This window comes from Anopheles merus, unplaced genomic scaffold (assembly GCF_017562075.2).
Source record: "Anopheles merus strain MAF unplaced genomic scaffold, AmerM5.1 LNR4000118, whole genome shotgun sequence".
Lineage (NCBI taxonomy): Eukaryota > Metazoa > Arthropoda > Insecta > Diptera > Culicidae > Anopheles > Anopheles merus.
Window position 1 is genome coordinate 66,098 of NW_024427698.1, and position 18,863 is coordinate 84,960.

General features: G+C 40.1%; 7 protein-coding genes across 7 annotated transcripts; 3 read left to right on the forward strand and 4 right to left on the reverse strand.

Annotated features, from left to right (window-relative positions):
* Window positions 1–20: 20 nt before the first annotated feature.
* On the reverse strand, window positions 21–1,101 carry LOC121601555 (histone H2A). Its single transcript, XM_041930368.1, has one exon. It carries the CDS (start codon window positions 1,034–1,036, stop codon window positions 662–664), a length of 375 nt encoding a protein of 124 aa, XP_041786302.1. The 5' UTR covers window positions 1,037–1,101; the 3' UTR covers window positions 21–661.
* Window positions 1,102–1,300: 199 nt separating this feature from the next.
* Window positions 1,301–2,068, forward strand: LOC121601559 (histone H2B). The gene has a single exon (XM_041930372.1). It carries the CDS (start codon window positions 1,319–1,321, stop codon window positions 1,691–1,693), a length of 375 nt encoding a protein of 124 aa, XP_041786306.1. The 5' UTR covers window positions 1,301–1,318; the 3' UTR covers window positions 1,694–2,068.
* Window positions 2,069–2,436: 368 nt separating this feature from the next.
* LOC121601553 lies at window positions 2,437–10,029 on the reverse strand. The gene is made up of 5 exons (XM_041930365.1): window positions 9,571–10,029; window positions 7,681–8,031; window positions 3,311–3,509; window positions 3,204–3,222; window positions 2,437–3,042 (listed from the first exon to the last, which is right to left on the reverse strand). The coding sequence occupies exons 1-5, from the start codon at window positions 9,973–9,975 to the stop codon at window positions 2,553–2,555; spliced, it is 1,464 nt and encodes a 487-aa protein (XP_041786299.1). The 5' UTR covers window positions 9,976–10,029; the 3' UTR covers window positions 2,437–2,552.
* On the forward strand, window positions 3,174–3,596 carry LOC121601558 (histone H4). The gene has a single exon (XM_041930371.1). The coding sequence runs from the start codon at window positions 3,219–3,221 to the stop codon at window positions 3,528–3,530; it is 312 nt and encodes a 103-aa protein (XP_041786305.1). The 5' UTR covers window positions 3,174–3,218; the 3' UTR covers window positions 3,531–3,596.
* On the reverse strand, window positions 7,156–8,114 carry LOC121601556 (histone H2A). The gene has a single exon (XM_041930369.1). The coding sequence runs from the start codon at window positions 8,047–8,049 to the stop codon at window positions 7,675–7,677; it is 375 nt and encodes a 124-aa protein (XP_041786303.1). The 5' UTR covers window positions 8,050–8,114; the 3' UTR covers window positions 7,156–7,674.
* A 156-nt stretch (window positions 10,030–10,185) lies between the features above and the next one.
* LOC121601557 (histone H4-like) lies at window positions 10,186–10,996 on the forward strand. The gene is made up of 2 exons (XM_041930370.1): window positions 10,186–10,465; window positions 10,917–10,996. Exons 1-2 carry the CDS (start codon window positions 10,231–10,233, stop codon window positions 10,955–10,957), a joined length of 276 nt encoding a protein of 91 aa, XP_041786304.1. The 5' UTR covers window positions 10,186–10,230; the 3' UTR covers window positions 10,958–10,996.
* Window positions 10,997–14,651: 3,655 nt separating this feature from the next.
* On the reverse strand, window positions 14,652–15,026 carry LOC121601554 (histone H2A). The gene has a single exon (XM_041930367.1). It carries the CDS (start codon window positions 15,024–15,026, stop codon window positions 14,652–14,654), a length of 375 nt encoding a protein of 124 aa, XP_041786301.1.
* Window positions 15,027–18,863: the final 3,837 nt, after the last annotated feature.

Here is an 18,863-nt window from a genome sequence, read left to right on the forward strand (position 1 = left end):
TTATTGGCATTCCTACATTGCAAATGAAAATATTGTTTAAAAAAATAGTATAAAATGCTACATATATTTATATGCTTATTTAAATGAAGGGTGAAGGGAAACATTATTGAGTATGTATATTATATGAATGTTCCTAATCTTTGGTCCACCTATTTTAAAGCCATTTTCAACGTTTCCCAATAAATTTGCCAAGTCAAACTTTTGAGAGAACCTAGCCTTACCTGAACACACAACATTTTTCGACCAACACTTTTAACATTTTCCCGTGGTTAACGATAAATCAGGTATAAGTGTCCTTTAGCGTTTCCAGAAAAAAGGTCAACACACAGGTATCACTGCTTGCATTTGCTATGGTAAAACCAACCCGCTTTACCAAGCTACCTGGAAAATTTAACACATCGCTTCTGATATGCTGCATTTTACATAATTTGCAGGGTTAGACAATTGAAAACAGTAAATGATGCTTTTTGTGCCAAAGGAAGGCACATTTTTTCATTTACATTTTGTGCACTCTTTCAAGCACCGTTCTATATTAGAAAATGTTCTTACTTCTGGTAGTCCCATAGCACCATGAATCGAATAAAATGTCTTTGGCAAAGTTATTTGTCGCCCTGAAAAGGACGGTTTTGGGTTTGAGATGAAGGAAGCTTTGTCATACAGTTTAAGCCTTCTTTTCGGTCTTCTTGGGCAGCAGCACGGCCTGAATGTTGGGCAGCACACCACCCTGAGCGATGGTTACTCCGGACAGCAGCTTGTTCAACTCCTCGTCGTTGCGGATGGCCAGCTGCAGATGACGCGGGATGATGCGCGTCTTCTTGTTGTCACGGGCAGCGTTTCCGGCCAACTCAAGCACTTCAGCGGCCAAGTACTCCATGACGGCTGCCAGATACACGGGCGCTCCGGCACCGACGCGCTCGGCATAGTTACCCTTGCGCAGGAGACGATGAATACGGCCAACGGGGAACTGAAGACCGGCACGGTTGGAGCGGGACTTTGCCTTTCCCTTTACCTTTCCTCCCTTTCCACGGCCAGACATGGTTCGATTTTATTGGGGAACGTTTGTAACGGATCACGAGCAACACGATGTTCTCTTTGAGAAGGGTCTTTTTACAATGGAGCAATTTTGACTCGACCGATGCTTATATAGCAGCTTATTCGAGCTGCGCGATACTTGTTTGGAATTTTTCGAGCTGCACGATACGTATCCTCTCTCACGGCCCGTTATAAGCGATCGGAGAGCTTGGAATTTTTCTAGAACGCAATCACCCGTTGAATCGAACACATCGTGTCCCAGTGTTGAGTGAATTTTTCCGTCGAAATGGCACCCAAAACCAGTGGAAAAGCTGCAAAGAAGTCTGGCAAAGCCCAGAAAAATATTTCCAAGTCCGACAAGAAAAAGAAGCGCAAGACCCGCAAGGAAAGCTACGCTATTTACATCTACAAAGTGTTGAAGCAAGTCCACCCGGATACTGGCATCTCTTCGAAGGCCATGAGCATCATGAACAGTTTCGTCAACGATATCTTCGAACGCATTGCTGCTGAGGCGTCCCGCTTGGCGCACTACAACAAACGTTCGACGATCACGTCCCGCGAAATCCAAACCGCTGTTCGTCTGCTGCTGCCTGGTGAGCTTGCCAAGCACGCCGTCTCCGAAGGAACGAAGGCTGTCACAAAGTACACCAGCTCGAAGTAAGCCACTGAAATGATTGGCTTCGTTCTCTCAAATCGGTCCTTTTCAGGACCACAAATCGCATTCAAACAAAGAATTATCCTTCGTTTCATCTGCACCAGCGAATTAGCGCTGTAATTTCAGGGTGTCCGTCTTCGTCAACGTTATTGTTCAGTTTGTTGCGTTTGCCTGTAATGTAGTTTGTTGCGAACTATGTCTTCCACATCATTGGAAACAATGATGCTGTGATTGACATTAAAGTTCTGCGTTGTTCATTGTAAATATTAATGTTAAATAGAACCTTAACACGTTTACAAAAAACATTAAAAAAAAGTCCGCACTGGTTGGAAGCGTTTTGCGAGGTGAAATTGTACATGGAGTTTCGTGTATCATGAATTACGAATAGAAGTCGTTTCGCTCGTGGTATGAGAATCATTTTTTTATTTAAATTTTCCTCGCGCATACGAGGATAATTTATCGACAAAGCAACCAATTGCAGCTTATGTGTCGTGAGTTAAATGTTGTAATAGATTTGTTCGATTTTAATGTTGAATATAGTCATAGGTAATATAAGTGGTAATATAATATTGGTTAATATTGTCAAAATCCTTAGCTGCCTTATTAAAAAGCGAAACTTTGTCAAGAAAAAGTTAAATTACCTCCCATAACGATGATTGTTTGAAACGAATATTCCCCCTTTTCATCATTATCTCGTTATTACTAAACGACATACGTGTTAGCTTGCCTTCACATATACCATTTCGTAATAGCAATCGAAAGATAATTCTTGATATGTTCAACAGTATTGGTGGTCCTGAAAAGGACCGTTTTGAGAAGGAAATGCCCCGTTTAGACAGGGACCGCTTCCGGATGCATGGACGATTTAGGCACGCTCTCCGCGGATGCGACGGGCCAGCTGGATGTCCTTGGGCATGATGGTGACGCGCTTGGCGTGGATGGCGCACAGATTCGTGTCTTCGAACAGACCAACCAGGTACGCCTCGCTGGCTTCCTGCAGCGCCATCACGGCTGAGCTCTGGAAGCGGAGATCCGTCTTGAAGTCCTGGGCGATCTCACGCACCAAGCGCTGGAAGGGCAGCTTGCGGATGAGCAGCTCGGTCGACTTCTGGTAGCGACGGATTTCTCGGAGGGCCACCGTTCCCGGACGGTAACGATGCGGCTTCTTCACTCCTCCGGTGGCCGGGGCACTTTTACGAGCAGCCTTGGTGGCCAGCTGCTTGCGAGGAGCCTTACCTCCAGTCGATTTACGAGCAGTTTGCTTGGTACGAGCCATTTCACTTGGGGAGCGTAGGTTTCGTTGAGCACGGAGCGAACTTGTTTCTTTAACAAAAGTTGAACGTTGAATGATGAAACTGCTCGAAAAACAGCTCTATTTATGCGCTTGTCAACCCTCATTTTCTCTCATCTTAAGAGCAAGATGGAATGCGTGAATGAAAAAGTATAAATAGGGACGTTGAGCTCGAAAACGCTCATTCGTGATCGTCAATTTAAAGTGTGAACATCGTGCACGTACCATCCTGTGCTCATCATGACTGGAAGAGGAAAGGGAGGAAAAGGCCTGGGTAAAGGAGGAGCCAAGCGTCACCGAAAAGTGCTGCGGGATAACATCCAGGGCATTACCAAGCCCGCCATCCGCCGTTTGGCTCGGCGTGGAGGAGTGAAACGTATCTCCGGCCTCATCTACGAGGAAACCCGTGGCGTGCTGAAAGTGTTTCTGGAGAATGTGATCCGTGATGCGGTCACTTACACTGAACACGCCAAGCGTAAGACCGTCACCGCTATGGATGTGGTGTATGCTCTGAAGCGTCAGGGCCGTACTCTGTACGGTTTCGGAGGTTAAATTCAACGTGCTCTAACAAACCTCCAAATGGAGTCTCAAATCAAACGGTCCTTTTCAGGACCACAATACATTACTCAAGAGCTATGTCTTCCGCAACATGCGACAATTATATTTGAGAAAAAAAATGTATGATATATTCGATTGGTGTGCGTATAACATGTTACTCGCATAACAAGCACTCATACTGCTGTATATTCAGTGCATTTACATGAAATGGCGTTTTGTAAATGTGCTTTTTTAACTTATACGTATGCGTTTGAATCGTACATAAAAGCGACGACTGAAGCGTTTGTTAAAACGAATCATTTTCCATTCTTTCTTTAGATTTTACTATTTAAATTTTCTAATTAAAAAATATTTTCTTTTTCAGGACAAACCTTTCATCCTCTTGAAGCAATAATCACCGTGTGGAACATACCGTTTTTTAGCATCAGCTCAAATCTGACTTACACATGCGCATCGTTCATTGATTCTTGAGATAATTCATTAAAAGAAGGAAAACGGGTGAAAAAACAACACTGTTCACATGAGGTTTGTTAATTTATTATACAGCAACAGCTAACAGCGTCAATGCTGCCTTTGAATCCGTAAATCACTCAATGCTAATTTCGAAGCTATCAAGCTACGGAGTTAATAGCGCGCTCGTTCATTTGCTCTCGTATTATTTAAGTGATAAGCATATTACTGTGATTATTTCCTCCTCTCTATCTGCACCATTCACCAACCCGTCTGGGGTTCCACAATGCAGGATTCTCGGCCCTTTTCTTTTTAACATTTTCATAAATGATGTTATTCACGTTATGCCGGATTGCGAACAATTGTTTTATGCAGGTGATATGAAAATGTTCCTACCGGTATCAGATCAAACCAATGCTTTAACTCTTCAAATCTGATTAACTCGATTTAACGCGTTGTGTAATTCCAATTGTATGCGTCTCAACATTTCAAAATGTTCTGTTACATCCTACACTAGGAAAAGGTTTTCCATTATTTGCGAATATAAAATTGATGATAGATCAAAGCCGCGTAAAAATGTGATTCATGATTTAGGCGCTCATTTAGATAGCAGACTAACGTTATAGAACCACTATGAAGCAATACTTTCAAAAGATTTCCGTTTGTTAGGATTCATTTTGCGTGTTGAGAAAGACTTCAAAGATCCATTCAGTAAAAAATTGTATATTGTGTATTGTGCAATTGTCCGTCCTACTTTAGAATTTGCTAGTATTATTTGGACACCGACACAGCTACATTTAAAATATAGGCTAGAATCGGTTCAACGCAAGCTTACTCGTTCATTGTTTTATCGTCTCCCGACGTCTCGTAATTCTGTTTGTCCCTCTTACCGTACAAGGTGCCTGTTATTTGGAATAGAACCTCTGCAACATAGAAGCAAGAAGTGCTTGTTTACATACAAACTTGTTAGCGGATCTTTCGAAGGCCCGTATTTTTAATAAATAGAACTTTCAGGTCCCAATAAGAATGTTAAGAACCAGGACCAAATTCAATATAGAATTAAGATGGACTAATGTTGGATATAACGATCTTTTAAAAAAATTAACGGACTTTTTTAAATAGCTAAGTGAGATGCATCCACAGTTCATGTTATGTTGTTTATTAATCTTGTTAATTGACAGTCAAACTAATTATGCCTTTCGATGCGTTTTTGTTACCACTGTTCTATTGCATTTAACAAAAAAAGAGAATGTTATGTGAGCTTATGATAGCTTGAAAACTTTCGGAATAGATAAAAATAATAAAAAACAATAAGCTTCTTTTAAACAATAATATTTGCTTTTCTATATATTCTATTTCTTTTCTTTAGTTTTGGTCACAATAACACCATTTCCGCGCACACACACAAAACAATGCTTCAACTCAAAACCTTAAAACAGTTTCCATCACCAGACCATGAAAAAACTAAAAATATGTATTGTGTGTTAATTTGAAGATTTTTGAAGGAATCTTAAGCCTGTTCGGAATATGTATCAAATCGTTTGCAGTTTGAAACATGAGCTCGAAACTGTCCAGGAAATGAATCAAAATTTCCATGCAGATTAATGATGTTCAATAATGCTTCGAGTAAAATAATTGAGAATCTTGATTTTTTTCGCAAATGTACAAGGTTTGCGATTGATTTGTGATTAATACAATAGTTTTGCCAATCGAAATTGCATAAGTAAAACAATATGCATTGCCGAAAATGCCTAAAGTGGCTTCAATTCAACGCAATTATGGTTTGAAGTTTACAAATGTAAATAAAAAATCTAAATTATATTTTAGTTAACGAAGCATTATGCAGGATTGCGCCCTAGAAAAGATAAATCTCACCACTTGAGTTTTCTATAAGAGCAAAAATTTGCAAATTTTCCATATTCTCCAGAGAGCGTTAACAAGAGTCAAGCAAGAGCTTCTCGCCAAATACTTTATGCAAGATTTGCTAGCAGGATGGTATAAAGATGTAGAAATTAACTCAACCTCCAACATCTAGGATGTTAGCTGAATTCCATATATTTTCTTGGGATACTGACTTCATTTTTATAATAACGTAGCGATGCTCCGCGAGCGATGTTTCCGTTTCAATTTTTACAATTGGTGATTGTTCCCCAGCTTTCGTTATCATACAAATGTTTGCCAGTTATTATCCAGGACAAACACCCTGGGATATCATGAACACCCGCCCTCTACGTTACGCAAGCGTTACACGTAACGCCTGTTTAGCGCAAACCCAAGCAGCATTTTTTAACGCCTGGTTTTACCATCGGGGATAAGCAAATTGATAGATTATTAATCATGTCTTAATATTGATTATTTGCATGCAATAATGAGAAACGACCAATTTTGAACAAAAACAAAAAGTTTTTTAAAGATATGACTCAATGATTATTTATGATTATGAAAAGTTATAACATTTTTATTATCTTAATATTTTTTGCATCAATGCGAGTTATAACAACTTCAAGAAATACTTTTATAACAATAAATAAACTAAGATATGCTATCACAAAAAAACTCATTTTTTATTTGCCAATCTTTTGGTAAAACAAGAATTTCGAAAATTATGAAAGGATCTATTAAACTCGATAAGCGCCATTTCAAAAGAGCCCTCGCATCCAAAGCAACCATCATTCAAAATCGCCATTAACGTTATCTTAATAGGCTTTAAATTTATTTCCTATATTGAATTTCTTTGGATATACTTGAAATACTTTATATTTTTTGCTTTGGCAACGTAACTCGAATTAAAAGTTTTGAAGGATTTAAGACCTTTAAACTGTAAGACTTTTTTGCTTAAATTATGGTGCATTAATGAAAAACCTCATCTTTTTTAACTTGTAATTAAATAATTTAATCTCACTGATATCGATTTATCCTCAAACAAATAATTTATATTTTCATCGAAATGTAAAAGATTTTAAAATTTATAAGGTGTCGCCAAGCTGACACAACCTCTATTAAATGATGCTTGGGAATTTTGAAAGGCAAGTAACGCTTCTCCTTTGTAAAGTAAAGGGCTGAAACTTACTTTTTACATATTTATATTTATATATTTATGTGGTTATTTAAATGAAGGGTGAAGGGAAACATTATTGAGGATGTTTATCTATGAATGTTCCTAATCTTTGGTCCAACTTTTTTAAAGCCATTTCCAACGTTTCCCGATATATTGAAAGCCAAACTGTTGTGAGAACCTAACTTACCTGAACACACAACATTTTTCGACAACCAACACTTTTAACATTTTCCCGTGGTTAACGATAAATCAGGTATAAGTGTCCTTTAGCGTTTCCAGAAAAAAGGTCAACACACAGGTATCACTGCTTGCATTTGCTATGGTAAAACCAACCCGCTTTACCAAGCTACCTGGAAAATTTAACACATTGCTTCTGATATGCTGCATTTTACATAATTCGCAGGGTTAGAGAATTGAAAACAGTAAATGATACTTTATGTGCCAAAGGAAGGCACATTTTTTCATTTACATTTTGTACACACTTTCAAGCACCGTTCTATATTAGAAAATGTTCTTACTTCTGGTAGTCCCATAGCACCATGAATCGAATAAAATGTCTTTGGCAAAGTTATTTGTCGCCCTGAAAAGGACGGTTTTGGGTTTGAGATGAAGGAAGCTTTGTTACACAGTTTAAGCCTTCTTTTCGGTCTTCTTGGGCAGCAGCACGGCCTGAATGTTGGGCAGCACACCACCCTGAGCGATGGTTACTCCGGACAGCAGCTTGTTCAACTCCTCGTCGTTGCGGATGGCCAGCTGCAGATGACGCGGGATGATGCGCGTCTTCTTGTTGTCACGGGCAGCGTTTCCGGCCAACTCAAGCACTTCAGCGGCCAAGTATTCCATGACGGCTGCCAGATACACGGGTGCTCCGGCACCGACGCGCTCGGCATAGTTACCCTTGCGCAGGAGACGATGAATACGGCCAACGGGGAACTGAAGACCGGCACGGTTGGAGCGGGACTTTGCCTTTCCCTTTACCTTTCCTCCCTTTCCACGGCCAGACATGGTTCGATTTTATTGGGGAACGTTTGTAACGGATCACGAGCAACACGATGTTCTCTTTGAGAAGGGTCTTTTTACAATGGAGCAATTTTGACTCGACCGATGCTTATATAGCAGCTTATTCGAGCTGCGCGATACTTGTTTGGAATTTTTCGAGCTGCACGATACGTATCCTCTCTCACGGCCCGTTATAAGCGATCGGAGAGCTTGGAATTTTTCTAGAACGCAATCACCCGTTGAATCGAACACATCGTGTCCCAGTGTTGAGTGAATTTTTCCGTCGAAATGGCACCCAAAACCAGTGGAAAAGCTGCAAAGAAGTCTGGCAAAGCCCAGAAAAATATTTCCAAGTCCGACAAGAAAAAGAAGCGCAAGACCCGCAAGGAAAGCTACGCTATTTACATCTACAAAGTGTTGAAGCAAGTCCACCCGGATACTGGCATCTCTTCGAAGGCCATGAGCATCATGAACAGTTTCGTCAACGATATCTTCGAACGCATTGCTGCTGAGGCGTCCCGCTTGGCGCACTACAACAAACGTTCGACGATCACGTCCCGCGAAATCCAAACCGCTGTTCGTCTGCTGCTGCCTGGTGAGCTTGCCAAGCACGCCGTCTCCGAAGGAACGAAGGCTGTCACAAAGTACACCAGCTCGAAGTAAGCCACTGAAATGATTGGCTTCGTTCTCTCAAATCGGTCCTTTTCAGGACCACAAATCGCATTCAAACAAAGAATTATCCTTCGTTTCATCTGCACCAGCGAATTAGCGCTGTAATTTCAGGGTGTCCGTCTTCGTCAACGTTATTGTTCAGTTTGTTGCGTTTGCCTGTAATGTAGTTTGTTGCGAACTATGTCTTCCACATCATTGGAAACAATGATGCTGTGATTGACATTAAAGTTCTGCGTTGTTCATTGTAAATATTAATGTTAAATAGAACCTTAACACGTTTACAAAAACATTAAAAAAAAGTCCGCACTGGTTGGAAGCGTTTTGCGAGGTGAAATTGTACATGGAGTTTCGTGTATCATGAATTACGAATAGAAGTCGTTTCGCTCGTGGTATGAGAATCATTTTTTTAATTTAAATTTTCCTCGCGCATACGAGGATAATTTATCGACAAAGCAACCAATTGCAGCTTATGTGTCGTGAGTTAAATGTTGTAATAGATTTGTTCGATTTTAATGTTGAATATAGTCATAGGTAATATAAGTGGTAATATAATATTGGTTAATATTGTCAAAATCCTTAGCTGCCTTATTAAAAAGCGAAACTTTGTCAAGAAAAAGTTAAATTACCTCCCATAACGATGATTGTTTGAAACGAATATTCCCCTTTTCATCATTATCTCGTTATTACTAAACGACATACGTGTTAGCTTGCCTTCACATATACCATTTCGTAATAGCAATCGAAAGATAATTCTTGATATGTTCAACAGTATTGGTGGTCCTGAAAAGGACCGTTTTGAGAAGGAAATGCCCCGTTTAGACAGGGACCGCTTCCGGATGCATGGACGATTTAGGCACGCTCTCCGCGGATGCGACGGGCCAGCTGGATGTCCTTGGGCATGATGGTGACGCGCTTGGCGTGGATGGCGCACAGATTCGTGTCTTCGAACAGACCAACCAGGTACGCCTCGCTGGCTTCCTGCAGCGCCATCACGGCTGAGCTCTGGAAGCGGAGATCAGTCTTGAAGTCCTGGGCGATCTCACGCACCAAGCGCTGGAAGGGCAGCTTGCGGATGAGCAGCTCGGTCGACTTCTGGTAGCGACGGATTTCTCGGAGGGCCACCGTTCCCGGACGGTAACGATGCGGCTTCTTCACTCCTCCGGTGGCCGGGGCACTTTTACGAGCAGCCTTGGTGGCCAGCTGCTTGCGAGGAGCCTTACCTCCAGTCGATTTACGAGCGGTTTGCTTGGTACGAGCCATTTCACTTCGGGAGCGTAGGTTTCGTTGGGCACGGAGCGAACTTGTTTCTTTAACAAAAGTTGAACGTTAAATGATGAAACTGCTCGAACAACAGCTCTATTTATGCGCTTGTCAACCCTCATTTTCTCTCATCTTAAGAGCAAGAGGGAATGCGTGAATGAAAAAGTATAAATAGGGACGTTGAGCTCGAAAACGCTCATTCGTGATCGTCAATTTAAAGTGTGAACATCGTGCACGTACCATCCTGTGCTCATCATGACTGGAAGAGGAAAGGGAGGAAAAGGCCTGGGTAAAGGAGGAGCCAAGCGTCACCGAAAAGTGCTGCGGGATAACATCCAGGGCATTACCAAGCCCGCCATCCGCCGTTTGGCTCGGCGTGGAGGAGTGAAACGTATCTCCGGCCTCATCTACGAGGAAACCCGTGGCGTGCTGAAAGTGTTTCTGGAGAATGTGATCCGTGATGCGGTCACTTACACTGAACACGCCAAGCGTAAGACCGTCACCGCTATGGATGTGGTGTATGCTCTGAAGCGTCAGGGCCGTACTCTGTACGGTTTCGGAGGTTAAATTCAACGTGCTCTAACAAACCTCCAAATGGAGTCTCAAATCAAACGGTCCTTTTCAGGACCACAATACATTACTCAAGAGCTATGTCTTCCGCAACATGCGACAATTATATTTGAGAAAAAAAATGTATGATATATTCGATTGGTGTGCGTATAACATGTTACTCGCATAACAAGCACTCATACTGCTGTATATGCAGTTCATTATATGAAATGGCGTTTTGTAAATGTGCTTTTTTAACTTTTAAGTATGCGTTTGAAGCGTACATAAAAGCGACGATTGAAGCGTTTGTTAAAAGAAATAGTTTTTATTTATTTATTTATTTATATATTGATTAATATTATATTTTCTAATAAAAATATTTTCATTTTCAGGACAAACCTTTCATCCTCTTGAAGCAATAATCACCGTGTGAAACATACCGTTTTTTTGCATCAGCTCAAATCTGACTTACACATGCGCATCGTTCATTGATTCTTGAGATAATTCATTAAAAGAAGGAAAACGGGTGAAAAAACAACACTGTTCACATGAGGTTTGTGAATTTATTATACAGCAACAGCTAACAGCGTCAATGCTGCCTTTGAATCCGTAAATCACTCAATGCTAATTTCAAAACTATCAAGCTACGGAGTTAATAGCGCGCTCGTTCATTTGCTCTCCTATTATTTAAGTGATAAGCATATTACTGTGATTATTTCCTCCTCTCTATCTGCACCATTCACCAACCCGTCTGGGGTTCCACAATGCAGCATTCTCGGCCCTTTTCTTTTTAACATTTTCATAAATGATGTTATTCACGTTATGCCGGATTGCGAACAATTGTTTTATGCAGGTGATATGAAAATGTTCCTACCGGTATCAGATCAAACCAATGCTTTAACTCTTCAAATCTGTTTAACTCGATTTAACGCGTTGTGTAATTCCAATTGATGCGTCTCAACATTTCAAAATGTTCTGTTACATCCTACACTAGGAAAAGGTTTTCCATTATTTGCGAATATAAAATTGATGATAGATCAAAGCCGCGTAAAAATGTGATTCATGATTTAGGCGCTCATTTAGATAGCAGACTAACGTTATAGAACCACTATGAAGCAATACTTTCAAAAGATTTCCGTTTGTTAGGATTCATTTTGCGTGTTGAGAAAGACTTCAAAGATCCATTCAGTAAAAAAGCTGTGTATTGTGCAATTGTCCGTCCTACTTTAGAATTTGCTAGTATTATTTGGACACCGACACAGCTACATTTAAAATATAGGCTAGAATCGGTTCAACGCAAGCTTACTCGTTCATTGTTTTATCGTCTCCCGACGTCTCGTAATTCTGTTTGTCCCTCTTACCGAACAAGGTGCCTGTTATTTGGAATAGAACCTCTGCAACATAGAAGCAAGAAGTGCTTGTTTACATACAAACTTGTTAGCGGATCTTTCGAAGGCCCGTCATTTTAATAAATATAACTTTCAGGCGCCAATAAGAATGTTAAGAACCAGGACCAAATTCAATATAGAATTAAGATGGCCTAATGTTGGATATAACGATCTTTTAAAAAAATTAACGGACTTTTTTACATAGCTAAGTGAGACGCATCCACAGTTCATGTTATGTTGTTTATTAATCTTGTTAATTGACAGTCAAACTAATTATGCCTTTCGATGCGTTTTTGTTACCACTGTTCTATTGCATTTAAAAAAAAGAGAATGTTATGCATGCTTATGTTAGCTTGAAAACTTTCGGAATAGATAAAAATATTATAACAAAAAGCTTCTTTCCAACAAATCGTTTTTTTTTCGTTTCTATACTTTCTTAGTTTGATAACAATAAAACCATTTCCGCGTACACACAAAACATTGCCTCAACTCAAAACCTTAAAGCAGTTTCCATCATCAGACTTTGAAAACACTTAAAATATGTATTGTGTGTTAATTTGAAGATTTTGAAGGAATCTTAAGCCTGTTCGGAATATGTATCAAATCGTTTGCAGTTTGAAACATGAGCTCGAAACTGTCCAGGAAATGAATCAAAATTTCCATGCAGATTAATGATGTTCAATAATGCTTCGAGTAAAATAATTGAGAATCTTGATTTTTTTCGCAAATGTACAAGGTTTGCGATTGATTTGTGATTAATACAATAGTTTTGCCAATCGAAATTGCATAAGTAAAACAATATGCATTGCCGAAAATGCCTAAAGTGGCTGCAATTCAACGCAATATGGTTTGAAGTTTACAAATGTAATAAAAAATCTAAATTATATTTTAGTTTACGAAGCATTATGCAGGATTGCGCCCTAGAAAAGATAAATCTCACCACTTGAGTTTTCTATAAGAGCAAAAATTTGCAAATTTTCCATATTCTCCAGAGAGCGTTAACAAGTGTCAAGCAAGAGCTTCTCGCCAAATACTTTATGCAAGATTTGCTAGCAGGATGGTATAAAGATGTAGAAATTAACTCAACCTCCAACATCTAGGATGTTAGCTGAATTCCATATATTTTCTTGGGATACTGACTTCATTTTTATAATAACGTAGCGATGCTCCGCGAGCGATGTTTCCGTTTCAATTTTTACAATTGGTGATTGTTCCCAGCTTTCGTTATCATACAAATGTTTCCAGTTATTATCCAGGACAAACACCCTGGGATATCATGAACACCCGCCCTCTACGTTACGCAAGCGTTACACGTAACGCCTGTTAGCGCAAACCCAAGCAGCATTTTTTAACGCCTGGTTTTACCATCGGGGATAAGCAAATTGATAGATTATTAATCATGTCTTAATATTGATTATTTGTATGCAATAATGAGAAACGACCAATTTGAACAAAAACAAAAAGTTTTTTAAAGATATGACTCATGATTATTTATGATTATGAAAAGTTATAACATTTTATTATCTTAATATTTTTGCATCAATGCGAGTTATAACAACTTCAAGAAATACTTTTATAACAATCAATAAACTTAAATATGTTATCACAAAAAACTCATTTTTTTTAGCCAATCTTTTGGTAAAACAAGGATTTGGAAAATTATGAAAGGATTTTGTAAACTCGATAAGCGCCATTTCAAAAGAGCCCTCGCATCCAAAGCAACCATCATTCAAAATCGCCATTAACGTTATCTTAATAGGCTTTAAATTTATTTCCTATATTGAATTTCTTTGGATATACTTGAAATATTTATATTTTTTGCTTTGGCAACGTACTCGAATTAAAAGTTTGAAGGTTTTAAGACCTTTAAACTGTAAGACTTTTTTGCTTAAATTATAGTGCATTAATGAAAAACCTCATCTTTTTTAACTTGTAATTAAATAATTTAATCTCACTGATATCGATTATCCTCAAACAAATAATTTATATTTTCATCGAAATGTAAAAGATTTTAAAATTTATAAGGTGTCGCCAAGCTGACACAACCTCTATTAAATGATGCTTGGGAATTTTGAAAGGCAAGTAACGCTTCTCCTTTGTAAAGTAAAGGGCTGAAACTTACTTTTTACATATTTATATTATATATTTATGTGGGTTATTTAAATGAAGGGTGAAGGGAAACATTATTGAGGATGTTTATCTTTATGAATGTTCCTAATCTTTGGTCCAACTTTGTTAAAGCCATTTTCAACGTTTCCCAAATAATTTTCCAAGTCAAACTTTTGAGAGAACCTAGCCTTACCTGAACACACAACATTTTTCGACCAACACTTTTAACATTTTCCCGTGGTTAACGATAAATCAGGTAAACGTGTCCTTTAGCGTTTCCAGAAAAAAGGTCAACACACAGGTATCACTGCTTGCATTTGCTATGGTAAAACCAACCCGCTTTACCAAGCTACCTGGAAAATTTAACACATCGCTTCTGATTTGCTGCATTTTACAGAATTCGCAGGGTTAGAGAATTGAAAACAGTAAATGATGCTTTTTGTGCCATGGGAAGGTACATTTTTCATTTACATTTTGTGCACACTTTCAAGCACCGTTCTATATTAGAAATGTTCTTACTTCTGGTAGTCCCATATCACCATGAATCGAATAAAATGTCTTTGGCAAAGTTATTGTCGCCCTGAAAAGGACGGTTTTGGGTTTGAGATGAAGGAAGCTTTGTTACACAGTTTAAGCCTTCTTTTCGGTCTTCTTGGGCAGCAGCACGGCCTGAATGTTGGGCAGCACACCACCCTGAGCGATGGTTACTCCGGACAGCAGCTTGTTCAACTCCTCGTCGTTGCGGATGGCCAGCTGCAGATGACGCGGGATGATGCGCGTCTTCTTGTTGTCACGGGCAGCGTTTCCGGCCAACTCAAGCACTTCAGCGGCCAAGTATTCCATGACGGCTGCCAGATACACGGGTGCTCCGGCACCGACGCGCTCGGCATAGTTACCCTTGCGCAGGAGACGATGAATACGGCCAACAGGGAACTGAAGACCGGCACGGTTGGAACGGGACTTTGCCTTTCCCTTTACCTTTCCTCCCTTTCCACGGCCAGACATGGTTAGATTTTATTGGGGAACGTTTGTAAGGGATCACGAACAACACGATGTTCTCTTTGAGAAGGGTTTTTTTACATGTTGTTGTTGTTAGTATGGTTTAGAGAGGCTTTGGCTCCTGCGGAGTTCTTTCGCCTCTTTGTGGGGAAAAGTTAGACTATTAGATTGTTATAGTTGATGGAATAAATGTGATAGTTTTAGAAATTTTAGTAGATTTTCTTGTTTCTGAGGGTGAAGTGAAAGTATTGAGTCTATGTTGGAGTCAAGATGGCAAGTCTTACGAAGTTGTGTGTATCCGTGGCATTCTGTTAAGAGGTGGAATATTGTTATAGTGGTCCCGCAGAATTGGCAGAGAGGAGGACTGGATCGTTCGATGAGATGGCTGTGGGTCAGTCTAGTGTGGCCTATTCTTAATCGAGTAAGGATCTTTTGGTCTCGATGTTTTATTACTGATGGCCATGGTGTAGTTGTTGATTTCACTAGCCGAAGGAAGTTGTTCTTGGTTTTAAACCATTCCTTTTCCCACGCCTCTCTTTTTTTCCATTTATATAGATAATTGCGTCTCTTTTAGGCAGCGAGGTGTTGTAGGTTGATGTTTTTCTTCGGCCTTTGTTGGCGAGGCGGTCGGCGATCTCGTTGCCTTTGATACCAGCGTGACCAGGTATCCAACAGATGGTGAGTTGTTGATCCTGGTTTATGTGTGGGCTAGTGACCTGGTAGAGCTTTTGGATGTTTGGGTCCTTACATGTTCCATGCTCTAGTGCCGAGAGGACACTTGCGCTGTCGGTAAAGATGACGTTTTCCAGGTCAGAGCGCAGAGTATCTTCAACTGCCTGGATTATTGCCAACGTTTCTGCCGTAAAGATGGAAGTGTGATCCGGCAGTTTGGACGCTACTTTATCAATGGGTGAGTAAATCCCGAATCCTGCTGCTGCTCCATCGACGGATCCATCGGTGTAAATGTGGTTGTGCTTCATGTATTTGTTGTTTGTGTGTTCTATGAAATGTTTTTGTGCTATTGTACTATTGCAACCTGCTTTAAGGATGTTTTTAAAATGCCAGTCTATGTTAGGGGGTTCATGGTACCACGGCCTAGTGCCAAGATGTAACAGTGTTGTGATATCCGGGATATTGCAGTTTGTTATAGCGAAAAGTTTGGAGTTGGCTCTATTGAGGAATGATGGTGCTTGGATATTCTTTTCTTTAATTCTTGTTGCTGTTGCGGCTAATTTAGTTGTTATTATATGGCTAAGTGGAAGAAGTCCGCTCTCACTTAGCATAGAGACGATGGGGCTGGTTCGGAAGGCGCCTATGGCATATCGTAGAACGGCATGGTAGATGGGGCTTATTGCTTTTTCAAACTGTTCCTTTTTAATCGATACTATTTCTATACCGTACAGTAGTTTTGGAAGCAACCAGTGATTAATAATGAAGATAAGTGTATCTTTTGAAGCTTTGTGGTTCCTGTGCTGAGCATTTGGAAAAGGTTGATTTTCTTGGTAGCTGTAGTTTTTAGCTGTTTAATGTGGGCTTGGAATGTGAGTTTTTGGTCTATTGTGATCCCGAGTATCTTTACTTTTTTGCAGTCTGGAATTTGTCTTTGATTAAGGCAAAGCGGTACGGTTGGATGGTTTGTTGCAGATGTGCATTATATTGCTTTTTTCAGCAGCGATGTCATAACCAATACGTTTTGACCATTCCCATAAGATGTGCAGTCCCTGTTGCAGATTGTATCGCGCAACTCCATTATCTGCATTGCTCGAGATCAGAACGATATCATCAGCGTAAACCAATGGAGTGATGGATGGTGGTAGTGAGCGGAGAAGACTTTCGATGCTGATCAGAAATAATGTGGGAAAGGATGGCTCCCTGAGGAACTCCGTTTTCGAGCGTTTTAGTGCTAGATTTGTTCGTTCCAATCAAACCTCGAAGGTACGGTCTGAGAGGAAATCATCGAGGAATGTGATCATGTTACCTCCGAAATTCCATCTGGCTAGCTGGCGCATGATTGCGTATTTCCATGTCCGATCGAAAGCTTTAGCCAAGTCGATGATAGCACAGTCGGCATGATGTTTATCGGATTTTACTTTGGCCAGTAGTTCTTCGAGTGCACAAAGTAAGTTTCCGTGCCTAATCCGCATCTAAACGCATGTTGACTTATGCTGAGGGAGTTTCCTGCCTTCCAGTTCTTGGGTAAGACGTCGGTTTACCATTCTTTCCAACACTTTTCCGATGCAGTTTAGTAAACTTATTGGTCGGTAGCTATTTGGGCTGTGTTTTGATTTGTCGGGCTTTAATATGGGAATTGTAAACTTTTCTTCCAGTGAGGAGGAATTTTGCCACTCTGCCAGATGAAGTTGTATAGCTTTAAGAGTAGGTATTTTCCTTCAGAAGGAAGGTTTTTAGCAGTGGATAGCCAATGTCGTCTGGTCCGCTGAGTTGCCTTTGCACTTTGCAAGAGCACAATTCAGTTCGGCTATGGAAAAGGATCTGTTGTAATGAATGTTGGGTCTGCTATTGAAATTTAGTGGGATGGACTCGGTTGTTGCTTTGATAGTCTTAAATCTGGGGAATAACTATTTGTGGCGGATATGGTGGCAAAATGAGTGGCAAGTACCTCTGGTGTTGACTCAACTGGGACTATTGTGTCGTCATCGGTTTTGATGATGATATGAGCGATGTCTTGCTTGCGTTCTGTAAGGCATTTTACATTTCTCCACATGTCTTTTCCAGACATTTCGGGACTTATGCTATCTTTGAATCTATTCCAGATTCTTGTTTTGCCTTTTGATTTCCTCTCTTGCAATGCGATGGGCAATTTGAAATTCCTCGGAGAGGGTAGGGATATGGGTGTGGTCTTGGTTTTTCTTGGCATTCTGCAGTTTTTGGAGCGCTTTACGTCTTTTTTATGGCTTTAGCGACAGTGTCGTTCCACCAGTGAACACTTCGCTTGCCAGGTTTGCCCTTTGATTTGGGTATTGATTTCGCTGCTGCATCGTTTATGATTTTAATGATGTTTCCTTCTGTGTGTGGGGGTCTGAATGTAGGTGTATCAGTACATTAATTTGGTATGATGTCCAATCGGCATTTCATATTTCCATTTTGGTCGTTGTTTGTTTTCGGGAAGCGATGGTTTACTTTTCACGATGATCGGATAGTGATCACTGCCATGTGTGTCCGCCAATACGTATAGTTTAAGTTCGTAAGAAGGGAGAAGGGATGAGAGACAAGTCAAGGAAGGATTCTGTACCTGATGAGATACATAGTCGGGTTGGGTTAGGGTTAGAAATGAAAGAGAGAGATTATGGTTAGTAAAAATGTTATTGAGTCTATTGATTTTCTGTTAGTTTTAGAGATTCTAAGGTTTTTATCTTCTGCATTAAGATCTCCTGCTATTAGCAAGGGATGGGAGAAAAAGGTTAAGAAAAAGAGTTAAGTTCGGATTGGTTGAAGGTAGCTCTAGGGGGATGTAGAGTGAGACAATGGTCATGTCTATGGGAGACTTATGTTGACTGCTATTGCGGAAAGATTGGTGTTAGTTTTTATTAATTTGAAGGGAAGAGATTTATGTACACCTATTGCAACACTGTGGATGGGGTTAGTTGGAGAAAGCTTGTAGGACCAATTGTAGTTGGTTAAGTGGAGAATGGTTGGTATTAGGCGGATCGCGAACTTCTTGAAGTGTTATGACGGCAGGTTTGTATTCGTTTTTAGTAGTTGAAGTTCGTAGAGGTTAGTGTTCAGATCCTCTTATGTTCCAGTTTAGTAGGAATGGTTTGTTTGTGTCATTAGTATTATTGGTTGAGGAGAGCATTATTATGGTTTAGGTCAGTAAACAAT

Coding starts and splice junctions, on each gene's coding strand:
- LOC121601554 (XM_041930367.1), bottom strand. CDS start 15,026: ATGTCTGGCCGTGGAAAGGGAGGAAAGGTAAAGGGAAAGGCAAAGTCC.
- LOC121601556 (XM_041930369.1), bottom strand. CDS start 8,049: ATGTCTGGCCGTGGAAAGGGAGGAAAGGTAAAGGGAAAGGCAAAGTCC.
- LOC121601558 (XM_041930371.1), top strand. CDS start 3,219: ATGACTGGAAGAGGAAAGGGAGGAAAAGGCCTGGGTAAAGGAGGAGCC.
- LOC121601559 (XM_041930372.1), top strand. CDS start 1,319: ATGGCACCCAAAACCAGTGGAAAAGCTGCAAAGAAGTCTGGCAAAGCC.
- LOC121601553 (XM_041930365.1), bottom strand. CDS start 9,975: ATGGCTCGTACCAAGCAAACCGCTCGTAAATCGACTGGAGGTAAGGCT. Junction 8,032..9,570: donor GTCGCATCCGCGGAGAGCGT/GCCTAAATCGTC, acceptor GGCCGTGGAAAG/GGAGGAAAGGTAAAGGGAAA. Junction 3,510..7,680: donor CCAAGAAGACCGAAAAGAAG/GCTTAAACTGTG, acceptor GAAACCGTACAG/AGTACGGCCCTGACGCTTCA.
- LOC121601555 (XM_041930368.1), bottom strand. CDS start 1,036: ATGTCTGGCCGTGGAAAGGGAGGAAAGGTAAAGGGAAAGGCAAAGTCC.
- LOC121601557 (XM_041930370.1), top strand. CDS start 10,231: ATGACTGGAAGAGGAAAGGGAGGAAAAGGCCTGGGTAAAGGAGGAGCC. Junction 10,466..10,916: donor TTACACTGAACACGCCAAGC/GTAAGACCGTCA, acceptor TTTCATTTTCAG/GACAAACCTTTCATCCTCTT.